Source organism: Bos javanicus, chromosome 14, assembly GCF_032452875.1.
Source record: "Bos javanicus breed banteng chromosome 14, ARS-OSU_banteng_1.0, whole genome shotgun sequence".
Lineage (NCBI taxonomy): Eukaryota > Metazoa > Chordata > Mammalia > Artiodactyla > Bovidae > Bos > Bos javanicus.
In genome coordinates this window covers 4472062-4495298 of record NC_083881.1, presented here as the reverse complement: position 1 = coordinate 4495298, position 23237 = coordinate 4472062, and the positions used below count along the sequence as shown (strand labels likewise).

The following is a 23237-nucleotide window of genomic DNA, read 5'->3' as shown; positions in this document are numbered from 1 at the left end:
TTTTTTAATTTATTTTTAATTGGAGGATAATTACTTTATAATGTTGTGTTGGTTTCTGCTGTAACAGTGCAGATCAGCTGCAAGTACATATATATTCCCTCCCGCATTGATAGCTATTTTTTTTTTTTGATGTGGACCATTTTTAAAGTCTTTATTGAATTTGCTACAATTTGTGGAATTTGTTCTTGTTTTATGTTTTGGTTTTTTGGCCATGAGGCAGGTGGGATTTAGTTCCCTGACCAGGGATTGAATCCCCAGCTCCTGCACTGGAAGGCAAAGTCTCAACCACTAGACCACCATGGAGAGTCAACTGCAGTTGCTGTGGGACCTTATACAAGTTACTGAGCTGCCCTCTTACTCAGTTTCCCCCTTTATAAATGGGGTAGATAATAGCAGCTACTCTGCAGGGCTCTTGTCAGGATCAACCACATTAATACATATTAAGCAGCTAAAAAGGCTCTGGGACCATGGTGAGTGATGTATACAACCTGGTCTTCATCATCACCACCACCACCACCACCACCATCATCATCATCTGGAATGGGTGATCTACCGCTGGATTCTTGAACATTTCACCAAATAGACCTATTGACTCAGCGTTCTGGTATGTGATGCATATAGCCAGGACTGGATACAGACAATTAAATGCATTAGCCCCAAGAGTGAGAAAAATTAAGGATATTAACAAGAGTGTGTCACGGAAGTAAAGTTATCACCATTCCCTATTTAGTTATCATAAGAAGTATGAGACCACAGGTTTTGCTGCTCAGCAACAGTGAAGCCCTAGAGAAGCCCTTTCATTTCTCTGACCCTTACTTATTTGTTAGATCCCATCTAAAGTGGATATGACTTATTTATCCCTCCATTGCATTAATTCATTCATTTGGGTATTTCATTAGCTTGAACATATTTTTGGCCAAAGAGATATTTCCTTTGGGAGCAAGGCCATGCCATTTTCCTAGATCCAGTATACTTACTATCAATCCACAGTTGCCTACTGATCATTTGTTGAACAACTCCCTGATCTAGAGTCAATCATAAATGTGATAATGTGTCTATGTCACCTTTTGAGGAGAAAACCTGTTAGAACTCACCATCCAGGCCATGGACACAGACTACCAGGTGAATCCCATCTTCCAAATTTTCTTCCTCTTCCTCTGGTGGGAAATACGGTATGTCAGAAGCTAGTACAGATAAGTCACTGTACAGAAATCCATCAATCTTCAGCTCTTTTTTAAATTTCTCTTTGGCCTGATAAAAACTGGAGAATACACTAATTAATCACAAGCCGAGCTGTGTGCTCCACATTGAACAGGAGATGAGTTGAGCTGAGATGTAGGAGTGATGAACATCTACAAGGAAGTCTCTGCCAAGCAGCAAAGGCTGAATATGGTACCTCAAGGGAGAGGCTAGTGAAGGAGGCTTGGTTCTGAAGGAGGCAAGAAAGCAATCCAGGAAAAACAAAGGCTAGATTGAGTTGGTTTCTGCAGATGCGGTTCCTGCAATGAACAGAACCCCAGAGAGTCTATCCAGCTTCAAGGACCCATACAATCTTTAAGCAGTGTTCCAGGAATGAAAGTTTATTACCCTGGCCTCCACCAACTTCTCCAGCATCATCCCCCAGCCCCCAAAAGAACAGTTGGAGGAGATATTTCATTCCCTGCATGAATTATGTCTCTTCTCTTTACTTCCATGCATTTGTGTATTCGGGTCTATCTGCCTGAAATGCCTTTCCCACCTGGTTATCATCTTCTTTGCCTGGCTACCTGACCAGGTGGTGATTAAAAGCACGAACACAGGAGTCAGAACCCCAAGGTCACAATCTCAGCTTTGACCGTTACTACTGGGGGTTTCCCTAGTGGCTCAGTAGTAAAGAATCTGCCTGTCGATGCAGGAGACATGGGTTCCATCCCTGGGTTGGGAAGATCCCCTGGAGAAGGAAACAGCAACCCACTCCAGTATTCTTGCCTGGAAAATCCCATGGATGGAAGATCCTGGTGGGCTACAGTCCATGGGGCGGCAAAGAGTTAGACACAACTGAGTGACCAAGCAGCAACCACAACCACCGTGGGCCGACTAGTAACCTCCCTGCATTGTTTCCTCATTTGTGAAAAATGAGGGGAATCACACCCTCGTTGAATTCAGAGTCGTCTTTGTTTTGTGTTTGAAGCAATATAATCAATGCAAAATGCTTAAAATAGTACTTGAAACAGATTAAATAGTGAAATAAAAAGATGAAATCTATTACCAGCCTTCTCATCATCACCATCATTGTCATCAACAGGATGTCTCATAGTTTCTCCTCCACTTGGGTGTCATCTCTAAAAAGCTTCTCCTGGCCACCATCCATTTCCATCCACATTTATTGCTCCACAGAAAAATTAGGTCCTCCTTTTTCTGGCTCAGCTGTGCACACATGAACCACCCCGTGTACTCAACTGCTCTCATCTGCTTCTGTCATCTCTCCACCTCCTTCTTAGACTGAGAGCCCAGAACACTAGCCAGTGCTGGACAGTTCTGCCATGTATTAATTAAACTGATGACATGGGCATAGGATAGGTATTTAATAGTCTTCATAAAACATGGGATCCAAAATTTACCTGTCTGTGCCATTTCTTTCAGAGATATTATTAATGGGTAACTGTTCAAAGCTTTTTTGAACAAGTGAGTGAAATGGGATATTTTGGTTAAATGATTCAATACTAAATTTAATCAAATGCATAGTTTATAGGGGAAGGACTACTATGAATGCAAACCTAAGACAAGGATAAAGGGCTGGATTCTGGCATTTCAAAAGGAATATTAAACTTAATAATCACACAAGAGGTATTTAGGAAGAAAATCTGATGAATTAGTCCTATTCTCAAATGGCTCTTAAAGGAATTGTGCAAAGACAGAGGTCATTCATCATAAGAAAAACTGAAAAAACATTTACAGTTTATCTCTAAAGGATTTTGTTAATAATTCATGGTGCATTTATACAATGGAATATTATTTAAACACCAAAATGGTAATGCAAAATAGATTTATAAACATAGAAAGATGTTTCCAATATATGAAGCTGGAAAAAACTTGGAGTTGGTAAAAATTATCTTACTTTTGCAGATTAATAATATATACATTGGAGAAGGAAATGGCAACCCATTCCAATTTTCTTGCCTGGGAAATCCCATGGACAAAGGAGCTTGGATGGCTGTAGTCCACGGAGTCGCAAAGAGTTGGACACGATTTAGTGAGTAAAGAAAAACAACACAATATATACATAAAAATGCACACAGGAAAAAATATAGAAGAACTTACACATGGGCTATATTTGAGAGGTGAGGTTATTGATCATTTTTACTTCCTTTTACTATTCTACATTCCTGACTTGTACAATAGGAGCATCTTACTTTATTTAAATCAGAAAATACCTGATATGCAATCCTGAAACAGTATGCGTGAAACTGCGGAATATGTGGGAAAGTCTGAAAGATGATGCTGGGATAGGTTAGCCATCAGCAAACCTACCTGAACATCCTTTCGCTGACTTCCTCCTCCAGCTTTCTGGAATGGTTAGGAACGACTCCAAAGGAGCCCAAAGGTTGATGAGTGATGGGGAACGGGGTCTGTTTGGAAGAGAATCCAGCCCTGGCAGGGGTCTCCTTGGGCACAGACGAGAAAGGGAGACAGGTGGCAGCGCAGGACACAGACAGGTTGACGACCTCGACAGCTTTCAGGCTGTCCAGGGAGGAGCTCTCTGCAGAGGTCACGTGGGACAGCAGGATGGAGGTGCCTGCCCTGGGCTCCTGGTTTCCCGTAACCTGGGAGGGAACGGACGGAGTCACAGTGGAGCCCGCGCTTGCTTCACGCTCATCCTCTGGGAAGGTGTCAGCTCCTCTGCTCGGTGCCGTATCCTCCGTGATGCCAAGGGAGCTGCTTTGCTCACCTGCAGAATCCACGTCGATGGTTTTGGCGGCTGGTGCACAGCTCACTTCAGGCACCCTGGGGTAGGTGAAACTCTCAACGTCCAACATGTCGCTGTCGAGAGGAGCTCCTGTCCCCACATCGGAGTCTCCAGGCACGCCTTTCGGGGTCTCCACGAGTTCTCTGGGCAAAACTCTGTGCCCAGGTGATTCAAGTCCGAGGAGGCGTGGTACTTTTAAACCCAGACCTTTGGTTTCAACACCTGGAGGGTGGTCAGTCCTGCCATCCAGACAACAGGGGCCTTGGGGGTCAAACTGATGCTCTTGACCTTTGGGGATATCTATGTAACCGGGGCCCTGCAGGTTGTCAGCATCTGAGACTTCCTCCACAAGGCCATAGTCGACCCTGGCTTCCTGGATTGTGGGGCCATTGCTGGGTTGAAGGCAGCGTCCTGAGGGGTTGGTGCTCTCGGTGGGCACAGCTGAAGTTTCAGAGGGACCTCCCCCATGCCGCGTGGAGTCCGCATCTTCAGCAGACTCCTCGGGGCTACTGATCTGGGGGGCGGACACTGACTTGGTCAGCTTCGTGAGTGCCAGTTCCCGCTCCTCCTCCTCGAAAGGCAAAGAGCTAATGGACGTGAGGGAGGCCTGGATCCCGCTCGGCAAGCTCGTGTTGCTTTCAGTGTGCCCCCCTTCCAGGGAGTTTCTGTGCAGGGCATGTCTTCGGACCAGCTGGTGCAAGAAGTCCCTGTCACTGGGTAGCTCCAGGGTTCTGCTGCGAGCCTCGGACCAGGCGACAGAGCTTGGCTCGCTCTCAATGCCTGAGTCGGAGATGATGGAAGCAGATCTCTTGATGACCCCAGAGAGGACACACACTTCCTCCTTCTCCTCTATGTGAGGGTCCTTTGCCAAACCCTTGATGTCCAAAGGGTCCCTCAAAGAAGAGTTCAGGGGCTCGCAGGGCTCCGAGGGGCTGACCTTCAGACTCAGCAGCACCATCTTGCTCCCTTGGCCCACCCCCTTTCCTAGACTGCTTAACTCATGCAGGGTGGTTTTCTCTGAAGAGACGGCACAGTGATGACTTCCACCGGCTACCCCTTTGCTTCGCTCAGTTCTGCCTAATTCGTGCTTGGCTCTGGAGCACCCACTGTCGTGCTGGGCGCCAGTGGGCACTGTGGGTTCTGTTCTGAAGGGGTTCTTATTGCTAGATTTCACATCAATGTAGGTCAGTACTGGGGCCTGGCCATCCTCTGGACCAGGGCTCCTCCTGGGCAGATCCTCATCTGCCAGCAGATGCCCCCCAACATCAGACCTTGGGCCAGTCTGATGGTCAACTTCAGGCACACCTGCCTTGCTCTGGAATTCACCAACTGTCAGATACACCTGAGATTCAGAGCACACGTCCGTATGACTGGGTGTGGCGACATTCTTACTGGGCCCTGGACACCTAATAACCTCCTCATCAGAGTCTGTGGGGGATGATTTCATGGAGGCCAAGACTAGGTTTTCCCTCAGAGGTGATTTTCTATTTACAACAAGGTTCTCCTCTCTGTTGTTTAGGTTCATTATTGCTGGACTTGTTGCTGGAACATCAAAATTAGGGTAAATATTCAAATTACATCCTACAGAAAGAAAAAAAAAGAAAGAAAAATGTGTTATACTCTTCAAAATCTACATTCACAAATGATCCACTTGATTGTATAATAAAGAGTTTATCTGCACTCTAGTCCTTGATCCTGAGAGATAACCTCTAAATTCTCGAAATTTCACAAGTAAGAAGGGCTTCCCTGGTGGCTCAGTGGTAAAGAATCCACCTGCCAATGCAGGAGATGCAGGTTTGATCCCTGTATCATGAATATCCCCTGGAGAAGGGCATGGCAACACACTCCAGTATTCTTGCCTGGGAAATCCCATGGACAGAGGAGCCTGACAGGATACAGTCCATGCGGCTGCAAAGAGTCGGACATGACTTAACGACTAAACGATAACAAAGGATGTCAGTTATTTGTGTTGGATTCTGATAGACAGCGGTGCTTATTTTAAATATCTTTTCCAACTGTTCAAATTTTCTGTAGTTCAACCATATAAATATAATGAAGATTAACATACATATAACATCCATTTCTGCTTTATTGACTATGCCAAAGCCTTTGACTGTGTGGATCACAATAAACTATGGAAAATTCTGGAAGAGATGGGAATTCCAGACCACCTGACCTGCCTCTTGAGAAACCTATATGCAGGTCAGGAAGCAACCGTTAGAACTGGACATGGAACAACAGACTGGTTCCAAATAGGAAAAGGAGTCCGTCAAGGCTGTATATTGTCAGCCTGCTTATTTAACTTCTATGCAGAGTACATCATGAGAAATGCTGGGCTGGAAGAAGCACAAGCTGGAATCAAGATTGCCGTCAGGAATATCAATAACCTCAGATATGCAGATGACACCACCCTTATGGCAGAAAGTGAAGAGGAACTCAAAAGCCTCTTGATGAAAGTGAAAGAGGAGAGTGAAAAAGTTGGCTTAAAGCTCAACATTCAGAAAACGAAGAGATCATGGCATCTGGTCCCATCACTTCATGGGAAATAGATGGGGAAACAGTGGAAACAGTGTCAAATTTTATTTTTTGGGGCTTCAAAATCACTGCAGATGGTGACTGCAGCCATGAAATTAAAAGACGCTTCCTCCTTGGAAGGAAAGTTATGACCAACCTAGATAGCATATTGAAAAGCAGAAATGTTACTTTGCCAACAAAGGTCCATCTAGTCAAGGCTATGGTTTTTCCAGTGGTCATGTATGGATGTGAGAGTTGGACTATAAAGAAAGCTGAGCACTGATGAATTGATGCTTTTGAACTGTGGTGTTGGAGAAGACTCCTGAGAGTCCCTTGGACTGCAAAGAGATCCAACCAGTCCATTCTGGAGGAGATCAGCTCTGGGTGTTCTTTGGAAGGAATGATGCTAAAGCTGAAACTCCAGTACTTTGGCCACCTCATGCGAAGAGTTGACTCATTGGAAAAGACTCTGATCCTGGGAGGGATCAGGGGCAGGAGGAAAAGGGGATGACAGAGAATGAGATGGCTGGATGGCATCACCGACTCAATGGACGTGAGTTTGAGTGAACTCCAGGAGTTGGTGATGGACAGGGAGGCCTGGCGTGCTGTGATTCATGGGGTCGCAAAGAGGTGGACACGGCTGAGCAACTGAACTGAACTGAACTGACTGAACCTGTATTAGATTATATATATACACATGTACATGTGTGTATGCACGTGTGCACACATACACACACAGACACAAGCCAATGTTTTGTACTTGTTGTGAGCAGCTGGGTTGGCTGCTCTCTCTGGAGCTTATACACATTCAAGCTGTCATGCACAGTGTAGACACTAGATGTCAGGGTACAACTAACTGAAAACCGAATAACGTGTTTTGTTTGAAACACTACACCGTTTTCAGAAGTCACCTGGACTTTTATGTTTTAATTGGTGGATAATTGCCTTACAATAGTGTGTTGGTTTCTGCCGTACATCAACACAAATCAGCCATAGGTATACACAACGTCCCCTCCTTCTTGAACCTCCCTCCCACATCCCGCCCCAGAAGTCCAGAAGCAGGTCTTTCCTATAACTGTCCTTGAGTTCCATGAGTTTGCCCATTCACTGAGGTGAAGTCACTTCCAATAACAAGCTTAATCTTAGTTCCTGCTTCTCCTCTGTGAACTGACAAAACACCTCACTGATTTGTTCCCATGGCTGTTGAGAGGTAAGCAGAGCAGCCGATGGGAACCCAGTGGTAATTCCAACTCTTGAGTTTTTCCAAAACTAAAAAGACACACCTGTGGCTGGGCAGTCCACATATCTGTCCTCGAAGATAACGGGCAGGGTGTTCCAGTCTCCATCAATGTCCAAGCACTCTGCGGGCAGCGGGGGCATGGTGGTGAGGTACTCCGAATTCCGGATATCCAGGGACAGCTGGCTGTGGGTCTGGATCCTGGGGAACATGGACCCGGTGAGCATCCAAGGGAGATTTAAAGGTTTTATTCTTGCTGCCCCTTCCCTCTCATCCCATGACAGCATTTAGAAGATGTACAGTAGACAGTAACAATTGCCATCTATCTATCCACACTTCCTTTCTTCCCAGCTACCTATCCAGCCCCCAAAGCCCTGGCTATAGGTCTTCATACTATCAACATTTTCACATTCATTCATTCAACAAACTGTCACTGAACACTTCCTTCCTATGTGAAAAGAACTGGCTGGCATTGGTCAAACAGGAAGAGAGGCGATAAAACACACCCTTGCTACTCACCAGTTCTACGTCACTTTTAAACACTTTTTAAATAGTGCAACCCATGGCAAGAAATGCCCTTCATTTTCCATGGCCACCCCGTACAATCACACACACTCCCAGAAACACTCATGCTGAAACAAAAGCTTCAGAAATACTTCTTCTTATTACTACCTATCTTATTTCATTTAAAAAGTGTTGTTCTAAAGCCATGAAGACAATTTCACAGTCCACTAAATGGCTGTAACCTATTACTTGAGAAACACTCTAGTCTGTGCTTGAACAAGACAGGTCTTGACGGCTGAGTTCACTTGTCCACCCTGATTTGGGAGGATGGTTCTGTCTCTGATGCAAACACTGTGACCTCCCTCCCCTCCATCTGACTCTAGATGAGAATGCCTGCATGCATGCTTTGCTGCCAGCATCACAGAGCCCACGTTCACTATCTCAATCTAAGGTTTAATTCTGTTCACAGCACTGAGGGCCTGTCCCCTGGTAATTTTCTCAATCTGAAATAAAATTTCCCTCTCAATTCTATAGTTCTTATTCTTTTATTTTTTACAATTTACTTTTAGTTTGTTCAGTTGCTTTACTGATAACAGCTTTACAAGGTTGTTTCTGCTGTACAACAATGTACAGTATGCTGCTGCTGCTGCTAAGTCGCTTCATATACATATATCCCCTGCCTCTTGAACCTCCCTCCCACCCCTTAACCCGACCCCTTTAGAATATAGTTCTTACTCTTAATGACCTAATTAAAAGTTCTGTTGCTGTTGTTCACTCACTAAGTTATGTCTGACTCGCTGTGACCCCATGGACTGCAGCACGCCAGGCTCCCCTGTCCTTCACTGTCTCCCAGAGTTTGCTCAAATTCATGTCCATTGAGTCAGTGATGATATCTAACCATTTCATCCTCTGTTGGCCCCTTCTCCTCCTGTCCTCAATCCTTCCCAGCATCAGAGTCTTTTCCAGTGAGTTGGCTCTCTGCATCAGGTGGCCAAAATATTGGAGCTTCAGCTTTAACATCTGTCCTTCTGATGAATATTCAGGGTTGATTTCCCTTAGGATTGACTGATTTGATGTCCCTGCTGTCCAAGGGACTCTCAAGAGTCTTCTAAGTTTACCTCCTCCTACACAGCATCATTGCTATCCTAGTGTATGCTCTTTATTATAGGTTAATATCTACTACTAATTGAATGGTAATCAATTTCTCTAATATCTGAAGTTGCACTATGGGACAAATGATATAATCACGTAGGTATCTGCAGGGCTCAGACCCTCACCTGCTTTAGAGCTCTGCTCATATGTCTCCTCAGGGAGCCCATCTCTGATGATGCTCACCGGGTCCATGTTCCCCATCCCTTCTACAGCCTGTCACACTGATATATTTCTCCATAGCATTTACTGCATTTGGCATATCATATTTATTTATTTATGTTTAAATATGTTTCCATTACTAAAATATGAGCTCCGTGAGAATGTGTCTGTTTGGTTCACTGCTGGATATCCTAATGCCCAAAATAGTGTCTGGCATACAGTCAACACCAAATAGGCTCTTGTTGAATGAAGGAATCTGCCTTTTACACCCAAGCACAAACTAAGAGAGGTTCAGTAACTAGTCAGATGTCACAAGTAGTATAAGTTCCAGGGTCAAAATGTCAAAACATGTATATGAGATTTGAAATCCAAAGTCTTTCTACCATAGTCACTTGCCAGTTTTTTAAGATGTTAGTTACAATTATCATAGCACGAAGTCTGAATTCTTTATCCTGTGGGCCCATAAGTTTCCACAGAAGCTGGGTCCCACCCCACTTCTCCTACTTGTCACTCCAGTGTAGCTATGCTTGCTTACTGATGCTTTCAAACACCTTATGTTCCCATATAAGAAATCTTTACACCAGCTATCCCCTCTGACTCAACCGTCTTCTCTCATATCAGGACATGACTTATTATAACCCCAATTCAGTTCAGTTGCTTAGCTGCGTCCAACTCTTTGTGACCCCATGGATTGCAGCACACCAGGCCTTCCTGTCCATCACCAACTCCCAGACCCGGAGTTCTAGTATAATCCCAGTCTCTGCTCAAATGCTACACCCTCAGAAAAGTGGTATTTTATCACTTTGGCCAAAACATTCCTAACCTGTAAGTAATGCTTTAGCCATATTATATTGACATACAGCTTGTTCTTCAGTTGCTCAGTTGTGTCTGAATCTTTGCCACCTCATGGATTGTAGCACACCAGGCTTTCCTGTCCTTCACCATCTCCCAGAGCTTGCTCAAACTCATGCCCATTGTGTCGGTGATGACATCCAACCATCTCATCCTCTGTCGTCCTCTCCTCCTGCCCCCAATCCCTCCCAGCATCAGGGTCTTTTCCAATGAGTTGGTTCTTCGCATCAGGTGGCCAAAGTATTGGAGCTTCAGCTTCAACATCCATCCTTCCAATGAATATGCAGGGTTGATTTTCTTTAGGATTGACTGGTTTGATCTCACTGCAGTCCAAGAGACTCACAAGAATCTTCTCCAACACCATAGTTTGAAAGCATCGATTCTTTGGCACTCAGACTTCTTTATGGTCTAACTCTCACATCCACACATGACTACATACAGGTTTTACAGGTGTAAAAAAGATGAAAGTGAAAAGATCTTCAGGTCTGTCCTAAGTGATAGACGAATTTCAGTGTTTTTCCTGCTGGATTTACTGGGGCATCTCAAAACATTATTCCATCCAAATTTATTTTGGAGACAAACATACTATTCAGAAACAGAAAGAAACCTATAAACTTGTGTAGCCAAGACCAAACATCTTGGAGGAAACAGGAAGCACTGACTCTGCCCACCAGGGAAATCTATAACAAGAGACAATGATCTTCTCTTCTGTCAACCCTCTGACTTTTCTGAGTATTTTTACATTTTTTCCCATCTATCCTCCTAATTAGGTAGTTCAGTATTAATTCTTATGCTCAATGCATTTCATAGCTGCTACAAAGTCTCAGGTGAATTCTGTGGGTTTTTTTTTTTTTTTTCCCTGACATTGCTTGTGGCCGTACCACCTGCTCCTAATTCATTTTGCAAAGAGGACTCAGCACAGATGTCTTCAGGGACCTAGGAAGTCTTGAATCTGTCTATAGAACCATCATGATACTCAACAACCGCAAAAACTCTGGCTGTTGACCTTCTTTGCCACCTGCCAGCTCCAACCTCTGCAATCTGTCTGGCTCTTGCCTTCAGAGAAAATGCACCTGAATGTAAAGAGATGGGCAGACTCTCTCCTTCATAATCAGGGATGAAGGGAAGAGCTAACTTTGAACAAGAATGTCCTTGGTGCTCATGGTGTGACGTGGACATGCCGTTGGTTACTTACAGGTTTTCCTGAAAAGTCAGGACTGCAAGTTTTTGGTGCTCCATATAAAAGAAGGCCTCAGAAAACCTTCGGACCTGAAGAATAAAACAGTATAAACAATGTGACTCACTGGGTGGGTTTGGCCTTCATTTTCTAAAAGGAAATTAAGGCTCAATGAGGGAAGTAACATATATTAATAAGAAGAGAGCTGAGCCCACAACCCAGAGGTTCTGAAACACCTTTCTACCCTCCACAGCTGCCCTCTCTCATTTCTAGTTCTTAACACAAACCTGATTTATGGACACAATTGAACACATGTGTTTTGTTTTTTTTTTTTTGAACACATGTTTATTGATCTGCTCTTGTTTTGCATTCTGTCATTTTTTTAAATTTAGGCCTTATTTCTTCTACTAGAATAAAAGACACTTGAAAACAGAGGCCATAAATAAATGCAGACGAATTAGAATTTGCAATATCAGTCATGTAAGTGTGTCCGGAGACTCAGCTATTTGTCCTCTGGCTGGAAATGAGAAGACCAACATCTTTTATTATGCATGAGTCCCCACCCCCTGTGTACTTCCACCTGGTGGCAAAAAAAAAAAAAAAAAGGCCTTAAGAACAATGGATGACATGTGAAGACACTTCCTCAAAATACTTTCAAAGCACTTCATCATATCCTTTAAGATCAGCTCGCCATCACTTGGTAGCCAAGGCTGGTATTTAATGAACAGTAGAGCAAAAAACTTCCCTAGAGCAAATGGGCTTCCCTTGTGGCTCAGTTGGTAAAGAATCTGCCTGCAATGCAGGAGAGACCCTTGTTTGATTCTTGAGTCAGGAAGATCCCCTGGAGTAGGGAAAGGCTACTCACACTCCAGTATTCTGGCCTGGGAGAATTCCATGGACTGTAGAGTCCATGGGGTCGCAAAGAGTCGGACACGACTGAGCAACTTTCAGAGCAAAGAACTGAGAACCAAAGGAAGGTCACAAAGTTTCTCTGCAAGCTCATGGTGGGTCAGGACTAGCACTTAGGTTGACAGCAGCCAATCCAGACTTTTATTCTGCCTGATGAACCAACTGTTGAAAAGCTTCCTGATATCTCTGCCATGTGACTACAGAACTTATACTGTTTGATCCCTTACCCGCAAGGTGTGGTGCTCCTGGGTGAGATAAGTGGTCACTTGGGAGTGCAGCGTCACTGTGTCCAGGAACTGGGTCCACAGGGCCATCAGGTGGGAGGCCAGCCAGGCGAGATCCTTACTTATCTGCTCAGCTATCTTCTCTGGGTTATTCAACATCTGGGGAGGCAAAAGGGTGCAGTGAAGGACCTCCGCTCCATGCAGCCACTGCCATCTTCCTCTGAGGGCTTTGCTGGCTTCTCTGCTTGTAATGAATCCCTCTCTTTCTCCAGACTCTCCTCTATAGCCCATTATACTCTGAACTCAGTATCTGGCCATCATGATAGCTTCCAATTATTAATAGTTACTACTTGGTAAGTAAAACACAAAGCATCTTTTAAATATATACATGAACTACTTAATCTCTACAATGAACCTTTGTTAGAATTATTGTAGTCATCATTTTACATAAAAAATAAAATGAGAGAATTAAATACATCAGAATACCCAAAGTCACACATAGCTGGGATTAAGCTGTAAGATCATCCCCCCCACAAAGCCAGGGCACCATGCTGCCTTTCCAGAGTAGGTGCTGGAAAACATCTCCTGAGAAATGATAAAGTCTTTATAACCTCACAGACAGCATCAAACTCACTAGGTGATTTCCACATGGCTGGGAATAGCAAGAAGAGATAAGAAAGCCTTCTTCAGTGATCAATGCAAAGAAATAGAGGAAAACAACAGAATGGGAAAGACTAGGGATCTCTTCAAGAAAATCGGAGATACCAAAGGAACATTTCATGCAAAGATGGGCTCGATAAAGGACAGAAATGGTATGGACCTAACAGAAGCAGAAGATATTAAGCAGAGATGGCAAGAATACACAGAAGAACTGTAAAAAAAGATCTTCACAACCCAGATAATCACAATGATGTGATCACTGACCTAGAGCCAGACATCCTGGAATGTGAAGTCAAATGGGCCTTAGAAAGCATCACTACGAACAAAGCTAGTGGAGGTGATGGAATTCCAGTTGAGCTATTCCAAATCCTGAAAGGTGATGCTGAGAAAGTGCTGCACTCAATATGCCAGCAAATTTGGAAAACTCAGCAGTGGCCACAGGACTGGAAATGGTCAGTTTTCATTCCAATCCCAAAGAAAGCAATGTCAAAGAATGCTCAAACTACCACACAATTGCACTCATCTTACACGCTAGTAAAGTAATGCTCAAAATTCTCCAAGCCAGGCTTCAGCAATATGTGAACCGTGAACTTCCTGATGTTCAAGCTGGTTTTAGAAAAGGCAGAGGAACCAGAGATCAAATTGCCAACATCCGTTGAATCATGGAAAAAGCAAGAGAGTTCCAGAAAAGCATCTATTTCTGCTTTATTGACTATGCCAAAGCCTTTGACTGTGTGGATCACAATAAACTGTGGAAAATTCTGAAAGAGATGGGAATACCAGACCAACTGACCTGCCTCTTGAGAAATCTGTATGCAGGTCAGGAAGCAACGGTTAGAACTAGACATGGAACAACAGACTGGTTCCAAATAGGAAAAGGAGTTTGTCAAGGCTGTATATTGTCACCCTGCTTATTTAACTTCTATGCAGAGTACATCATGAGAAATGCTGGGCTGGAAGAACACAAGCTGGAATGAAGATTGCCGGGAGAAATTTCAATAACCTCAGATATGCAGATGACACCACCCTTATGGAAGAAAGTGAAGAGGAACTAAAGAGCCTCTTGATGAAAGTGAAAGTGGAGAGTGAAAAAGTTGGCTTAAAGCTCAACATTCAGAAAATGAAGATTATGGTATCCGATCCCATCACTTCATGGGAAATAGATGGGGAAACAGTGGAAACAGTGTCAGACTTTATTTTTCTGGGCTCCAATCACTACAGATGGTGACTGCAGCCATGAAATTAAAAGATGCTTACTCCTTGGAAGGAAAGTTATGACCAACCTAGATAGCATATTCAAAAGCAGAGACATTACTTTGCCAACACAGGTTCGTCTAGTCAAGGCTATGGTTTTTCCTGTGGTCATGTATGGATGTGAGTTGGACTGTGAAGACAGCTGAGTGCTGAAAAATTGATGCTTTTGAACTGGTGTTGGAGAAGACTCTTGAGAGTCCCTTGGACTGCAAGGAGATCCAACCAGTCCATTCTGAAGGAGATCAGCCCTGGGATTTCTTTGGAAGGAATGATGCTAAAGCTGAAATTCCAGTACTTCGGCCATCTCATGCGAAGAGTTGACTCATTGGAAAAGACTCTGATGCTGGGAGGGATTGGGGGCAAGAGGAGAAGGGGATGACAGAGGATGAGATGACTGGATGTCATCACTGACTCGACGGACGTGAGTCTCAGTGAACTCTGGAAGTTGGTGATGGACAGGGAGGCCTGGCGTGCTGCAGTTCATGGGGTCACAAAGAGTCGGACATGACTGAGTGACTGATCTGATCTGATCTGATCTGGGCTCCACAGACCCAGCACCATCTTGCTGCCACGACTTCATATTTCCTAAGGAGAATCCAAGGCTGCCTTAACAAAAGCTTTAAGGACTCAGCCTAGAAAGGGCCTAGAGCTCTTGGAGGAACCTCGGGCTAGCTTCAGTTTAAAGCTAGGAGAGCCACCTGCTTGGGGGCGACTTTTATTCTGGAGAGGTAAGAAGAGAGATTACATCTCTGAGGACAGCCAGAGAACCAGTGGTCCAAGCCTAACACTGAGTCCTAGGCTTCATCATTTATTTACCAATAATTTAAAGTGCATCTCCCATGACCCAGGCTCATGCTTAGAATACATGGGGACACGAAGATGAATAAGAGAGTGTCTCTGCCTACAGAGAGCCTCATCCAGTGCAGGAAGTAGGAAGGTGCGTTTACCATGAAGAGTATAGCCAATATTTTCAAATAACTTTAAATGTAGTATAACCTATAAAATATCAAGATTATGTTGTACACCTGAAACCCATGTAATATTATAATTCAACAATACTTCAATACAAATGTGTATAGTATCCTTATCCTTAGGATATGGTTAAACATGAGCTCAAGAACATTGAAAAAAAAAAAAAAAGAGTTTAGGGATCTATCTGCCCTGGAAGATGATGCAAAGATACATAACCATGGCCATTTCAAACTCATCTCTGAGCTCCTTCTTTGCCGTGTGCCTCAGTCTCTCTGCAAAACGAAGGTGCAAAGCAAATAACTGTTTATTGGACATAATGAGGTCCAAAGCTTAGCCTGAAACACTGCAAGTTCTCTTCACTCTACTTGGACCAACAGCTGACACTAGCATAATGCACAGAGGGTGGAGCAAAGCATCTGAGAGCAAGAAAAACAGAGAAGAAGAAATCTGACACCCAGTAAGGCTCTTTAATTTTGGGGTATTGAAGCTTTGTAATTAATGACTAGCTTCCAGATACAAAGCATCATTCAACTGTAGCGTCTCTAAGCTGCTTCTTCCAAGGGGAAAGATATGTCTTTGATGAAGACACGAGGTGCAAAACTCCAAAATGAAAGAATGACCCTTACTTTCTTCTCATGGAAGCATTGCTTCTATCACTGGTTCTGTTTGGGAGTCAGAGAGAAAACAGGATGTTCAGTCTTGATTCAGGCCCATAATCCATGGCCCAAAGTGTTAAGGGTCAGAAAAGGAAGGACTGGGAGGGTGGGGGACATGGTCAGCCACTGGAAAACCTCTAGGCTGGAGAGTAAAGCTTTTAGATGGACTACTGAAAGGTTGTTGTTGAATCACGCGAAGACACCGGGATTCTTGGCCCCCGGAGGAGAAGAATTCAATCTGGGGCCAGAGACGAGGCTTGATCGCTCAGAGCTTTTGTGTAATAAAGTTTTATTAAAGTATAAAGGAGATAGAGAAATCTTCTGACATAGGCATCAGAAGGAGGCAGAAAGAGTACCCACTTGCTAGTGTTAACAATGAAGTTATATACTCTCCAATGAATCCAAAAAATGTCTAGAGGTTGTAAAGACCTCCCATAATTTACATTTTAAGATAACAGAATTAGCCAGAAGGTTTAATCCGGAGACTGTCCTCAGGCAGGATACATTATTGTTATATAATCCTAAGGAATGTAGAGAAGGAAAAAAAGTTTGTCCTTTCTTCCTCCTTGAGAATTCCAGACCCCTCTCTCCTTTGGGGACCCCTAGACTCCCTATCAACCTGCCTAGGAACTGACTCTCTCACTTATCTTTAAATTCTCCAACCTGTTACCCTCACTAATGGACACCAAGCTCCTGTATCAGCACAAGACACTTCTTTGCCCTGATCATGTTCCCAGCTGTACCTCTGGCCTGGGGCTACCCATGGCTCCAGCCACATCAACCTGAACACACAGCTCTTTGCAAGCACCAGACCTTTGATCGGCTTGCACTTCTTGGAAGGTCTCCTCCCATCTTCCAATTTCCTTTCCTCTTCTCTTCACCACTTTGGCCTTGTCTGTTCTCCACCAGGGAACTGTTTCTAGAACCAATGCAGTTTGCCTTGTTTCTTTCTTTTCAAATTAACTTTCGTTAGAACTGCTTTATGATGTTGTGTTACTTTCAACTGTATGGCAAAATGCATCAGCCATACATATAGACACATCAGTCTTCCTGCTTTCTGATGGTTCTTTTGAAACTTCTACTGTGTTTCAAGTGTAAGACTAGCCCTCCTCTCCTTGAAGTCTACTTGGCTTTGCACAGACCACTCTCAGGGCACCACTTGCCAGGTATTGCTCAGTGCCCGGCTTGGCCTGCATGCTGAGGTTTATCCTTTTCAATATTCTCAGTATCTTCTCCACAGCTGATGGATGATGAAAACTCAGCAGCTCTTTTCTGAGTAAAAGGGTGATTCTGCATCTATTGAGAGGCACCTGGGCCTCAGCAACTGAACTTCCCTCACTGGGCTTCTTATCCCAACACCCCAGCCCTCCCACCCTCCATTTCAGCAATATTGGCAAACACAGCATGAATTCTGAGCTCAGCCACCAGAGAGGTAAGGCAAAGCCATTCATTAAATGTGTCTTTGGGAGAATTATTTTTTCCCCTAGTTGATGACAGAAATGACTCCAGATAAGATTAAGAAAGCCTCTAATTAAGCCACAAGAGGACTTTCCTACCCTCACGGAGGCCTGAGCCTGTTCAATTACTGATGATGGGTGTGGAAGGGTCTCTCTGGTGAGAAAAAGAGAAGCCCTTCCTGCTAACAAGGAGGCATCTTGGACCCAGTGACATTTCAGGGGGAAGTTGCCTACAAAATACATAGCTGCTCTACCTTGTGACTGCCCTCACGCTTTTCACTTGGGCCCAGACAAGCTCCTTTGCTCAATCGCGTCCCCACCCCTAACCCCCTTGTGGGGTTTACTGATGTCTGTTGTGAGCTTGGAGGATGCTGAGCTCTGGGGAGCCAAAGACACATACTTCTAGTCCTGGAAGAGGCACATGATAGCTATCTATCTCCATAGTTAAACCTACAAAGTGCTATGAAAGAAATGGATCCTGAGTACTGTAAAAAAGTCACGGAAGGCTTCCTGGAGGAGACGATGGTAGCATTGCGTCTTCAAGGTAAGCAGGGTCAGGTGGAGAAAGCCTGCTTTATTTCCCCTGAGTTAGCCGTGTTCTCTCGTCATGGGCCTCAGTCCTGGCTGCAAACTGAATCATCTGCTAAGTCGCTTCAGTCGTGTCTGATTCTTTGCAACCCTATGGACCACAGCCTGCAGGGCTCCTCTGTCCATGGGATTCTCCAGGCAAGAATACTGGAGTCGGTTGCCATGCCCTCCTCCAAGGGATCTTCCCAACCCAAGTATCGAACCCACATGTCCTAAGTCTCTTGCACTGGCAGGCAGGTTCTTTACCACCAGCACCACCTGAAGCCCCAACTGAATCACAGGGTTTGGGCTTATCTCTGAAGGTGGGACCCAAACATCAGGAATTTTCAACTACTGTCTGGTAGACACTGTGATCTGACCCTGTCTGCTGTACCGAAGCACATGGCTGAGTTTCACTGGAACCTTTCCATCGGTTACAGAGAGCACAACCTGTCCTTTCTTAAAGCACACTGCACAGCAGGGACCCTGACCAGCTGCTCCAACTCACCTTTCCAGCCCAGCCTCCCACAGCCAGCTTCAAATGTACTCCCTGAAGCCATCCCGGGTCCCAACCACATCATGGCACTCCATCAGGTCCAGTCTTGCACTGGTTTTGCACGGTGATCGCTTCCTGCCTCTCTCCTGACCTCACTGAGAGCCGCCTGTGCTCCTACAGCCCTGCCCCCATCTTATGCTCCTGGTCCAGCAGTAACAGCTTCTGCCTCACGTGGGCTGTGAGTCCTGGGAAGCTCTCTGCCATCTTCGTGCTTGTATTCCCAACAGAGTAGCCGGCACATAGTAGGTGCTTAAGAAATGTGAGTAAGATTCACATAGAGTAAAAGTGCAGGGACGCCCCTGGCAGTCCAGCGGTTAAGAACCCACAGATCCATTGCAGGGGTAACAGGTTCGATCCATGGTTGGGAAACTAAGATCCTACATGCTGCGTGGCACAGTCAAAAAATAAAAATAAATTTTTTTTAAAAAGTGCAGGTGAATTGCTCCTTGACTGTAGAGCTCTATGTTTTCAAATTGTCTTAAATCGCCCGAAACAGTTTCCACTTCAGAGTCCACCCTTTTGTGACCATGTGCTTGGTTGACCACTTGGGGGTGATGCCCTGCCTCTAAACACCCTGTGGGCAGTGATGTGCCTTTTCGGAAGGTTCTGGGGAGGCAGCTCTGTTTCTTTCACTCCCGGCAGCGGGCCAGCCCTTCAGGAAACCACGGAGCAGCCCGGTGCACACCCCAACTCTCCCTTTCTCTCCCTGACACCCAGCTGCCTCCCTCCCTGCAGCTAATCTGGTTACTCTGAACCAGATTAAAGTCTGCGGCAACACCGTCACTCAAAACCAGGGGCCATTTCCCTGCAGTTTGTGGGCTCCATGCCAAAGCAGGCAGGCAACCCACTGGCTTTTCGTGAAATATGTCTAGCAGCCTGAGTTGTTGCCTGAACCAGTGCGGGGACCAGATGCATCAATACTGCAGTGGCTCCCAGATGGCCTTGGGTTCAGGCCCTAAGCCCACCCCTTAGTGGTGCAGGAACCAGCATGTTCCTCTGTGCAAAATGAATGGGGACACACCTGTGTCCCCCCGACCCCAGGCACTTGCGGGGCTGCCGTGGGGGAAGCACCTGGGGCACGTGTGCATTTCAGGTGCACAGTATGATGACGTATCCACAGACTGTGACCCCGGCACAGGCCGGGACCTGGGACCTATGCAGCAGTGCTGCAGTGCCTGCATCTGGACACCCCTCTCCTCCAGCAACAAATACAAAGAAACTGTGCGAGACTACACGTGACTGGGGGCACGAGACTACACGTGACTGGGGGCACGGGACTACACGTGACTGGGGGCACGGGACTACATGTGACTGGGGGCACGGGACTACATGTGACTGGGGGCACGGGACTACACGTGACTGGGGGCACGGGCACTTGAAGCAAATTCTGGGCAAAAGATACAAACAGACCAAAACCCAACTGCCAGTCGTGAAGAGCCTGGAGCAAAAGCATGCCCCCTGCACAAGACGCCTCCTAAGGGGTGGACACAACACCTAAGCCCTGCCCCTGGCCCTGGTCACACCCCACCCTCGCCCCATATAAAGAACCAGCTTGCCCCCACCTTGGGGAGTGAGCAAGCAAGGAAACTTGTTACTTGTTCTCACTCCCTCCTACTGCAGCGGGGACCCCAGTAAAGCCTTGCCTGAATTCCCTGTCTGGCCCCTGATCAATTTCTATTGATAAAGAAGACCAAGAACCCTAGTTGGTAACAACATGACTGCCACAATAAAGTTATTTAATACACCTATCACCTCATAGAGCTAAAATAGTTTTTCTTGTGATGAGCACTTCTAAGATCTACTCTCCTGGTAAATTTGAATGTATAATACAGAAGTGTTAGTTATAATCACCGTACTGTATATTACAGCCCCAGAAGTTACATATAATGGAAGGCTTATATCTTTTGACCACCTTCACTTGCTTCCCTCACCTCCACACACCCCTGTCCCTGGCAACCACCAATGTGGTCTCTTTTCCTATGAGCCTTTTTTTTTTTTTTAAGATTCCACATATAAATGAGATAATATAGCATTTGTCTTTTTCTAAATGACTTATTTCACTCAACATCATGCCATCAAGTTTCATCCATGTTGTCACAAATATAACGATTTCCTTCTTTTATGGCTGTATAATATTCCACTGCACTTAGACACGGTACATCTTCTTTATGCATTCAGGTTGACACTCAGGGTATTCCCATGTCTTGGGAACATAATGTTACAATGAACATGGGGGTGCAGATATCTCTTCGTGATTTCATTTCCTTTGAATAAATACCCAGAAGTTGGAATTGCTATGGACGGAGGAGCCTGGTAGGCTGCAGACCATGGGGTCGCTAAGAGTCAGACAGGACTGAGCGACTTCACTTTCACTTTTCTCTTTCATGCACTGGAGAAGGAAATGGCAACCCACTCCAGTGTTCTTGCCTGGAGGATCCCAAGGATGGGGGAGCCTGGTGGACTGCCGTCTATCGGGTCGCACAGAGTCGGACACGACTGAAGCGACTTAGCAGCAGCATGGTAGTTCTAGTTTTAATTTTTTTGAGGAACCTGCATACTGTTTTCCATAGTGTCTGCATCAATTTACATTCCCACCAACAGGGCACAAGGGTCCTCTTTTCTCCATATTCTTGCCGGCACATTTTTCTTGTCTTTTTGATGAGAGCTACTCTAACAGGTGGGCTTTCCTGGTGGCTCGGATGGTAAAGAATCTGCCGGCAATGTGAGAGACCTGGGTTCAGTCCCTGGGTGGCTAAGATGCCCTCTGGAGGAGGGCATGGCAACTTACTCCAATATTCTTGCCTGGAGAATCCCCATGGACAGAGGTGCCTGGAGGGCTACAGTCTATAGGGTCGCAAAGAGCCAGACACATCTGAGTGACTAAGCACAGCACAGCACATTCTAACAGGTGTGAGGTGATACCTTATTGTAGTTTTATTAATATCTGGAGAGCTTTTAATTAAACATGCAAACCCATGAGCTCCACTCTACTCCCATTTCCTCTGTTTCAACCAGTTTAGCTGGGACCCAGGTCAAGATGTTTCTTTAAAGTCCAAGTGTATTTCTACTGAAAGGCCAGGGATAAGAAACACTGGTTTAAAAGGCAGAAATGCTAGTTTTCAATGAGACCATCTCAAGTCCTGCCCAGACATGGATTAGCCATGTCACCAACCCTGAAGTGCATGCTGCCTTCCACCTCGTGTGCCTCTCATGACATGAGGATAACCGTGCTCACCCAGACCTGCCAACACCATGGGATGCGACAGTGCTCCAGAGACTGTAAACAGCTGCTTGCATCGGCCAAGTACTTATTAAGCACAGACTCTTAGTACACGCTTGATGAACATCTGGCAAAAACACATCACTGTTTCAACATCATCGTCATCATTGAAGCCAGCCTCATGATACATGTGAGCCGTCTGAGCCGAGCCACAAGATTTCTGTCACCCTCCATGAGAAGCACATAACCCAAAGTCCACAAACGTTTGCTAGGTGGATGGATAATGGACAATAAAAAGTGTGAGTGCTGGGTTGCTTCAGTCATGTCCGACTCTGCAACCCTCTGGACCATAGCCCGCCAGGCTCCTCTGTCCATGGGATTCTCCAGGCAAGAATACTGGAGTGAGTTGCCATGCCCTCCTCCAGGGGATCTTCCTGACCCAGAGATGAAACTCACGTCTCCTGTGGCTCCTGCATTGCAGGCGAATTCTTTACCACTGAGCCACTGGGGAAGCCCAATAAATAGTGTAAATGTCAGGGAAACCAAGACCTGTTAACCTGTTTGGTATTTTTCAAAATATCTAGCATGTGGCCAGGCACACAATAGATGTCTAAGAGATCCAGAGATTTAGGGCAGTGGGATGTGAGAGTGTTTCTTCAGTTGAAGATGTAACAGGAGGTTACCAGTCTTGTCTCTTCATCTCTGATCTCTACACCAAGCAAGCAATGCTGCCCCATATAACTACTGCTGTTCAGAATCAAGGAGTTGGCTCCCTGATTACCTGCAGCTCTGAGCACAGCTGAGAGAGTGTTTCTTCAACAGCAAGTGACTCTAGAAAGAAAAAAGAAAAAAAAAAAACATAATGAAACAAACACATAATGAACTGTGGAATTGCTAATGGAAGGTAAGAAGCACAGATTTCAAGTCGGCATTGACGTCACAGAAAAAAATACAGGCTCTGTGGACTCCTGTCATCTCTTGTGTCTAAAAGATCCTATTTATAAAAAGCATGATTTGAAGCCATGTGATGTCACCCTGGGTTAGAGTCAACATGTTCCATGTGATGCATTTCTGAGAAACGGAAGATCCCCAAGTTCACTTTGTGTGGTCCAAAGCAATCCCACATTCTGCTGTGCTTTTGTGGTATGTGTGCACGGGCACGCGTGCACACACACACACACACACACACACACACACACACAAAACTGGATCCTGACATCT

The 23237-nt window shown here is 45.2% G+C and overlaps 1 protein-coding gene across 5 annotated transcripts in view; it reads right to left on the bottom strand.

Moving 5' to 3' along the window:
• The window catches only part of FAM135B (family with sequence similarity 135 member B), a 263682-nt gene that overhangs the window by 17552 nt on the left and 222893 nt on the right, over nt 1-23237 (bottom strand). For 4 of the 5 annotated variants that reach the window (XM_061438529.1, XM_061438527.1, XM_061438530.1 and 1 more), the window contains exons 9-14: nt 22798-22847; nt 12678-12833; nt 11560-11633; nt 7744-7898; nt 3511-5527; nt 1095-1261 (exon numbers count right to left, since the gene is read on the bottom strand). In XM_061438529.1, coding sequence (XP_061294513.1) covers nt 1095-1261; nt 3511-5527; nt 7744-7898; nt 11560-11633; nt 12678-12833; nt 22798-22847 — 2619 coding nt within the window. The remainder of the gene's footprint in view (nt 1-1094; nt 1262-3510; nt 5528-7743; nt 7899-11559; nt 11634-12677; nt 12834-22797; nt 22848-23237) is intronic. The other variant, XM_061438531.1, reaches the window with a different exon arrangement.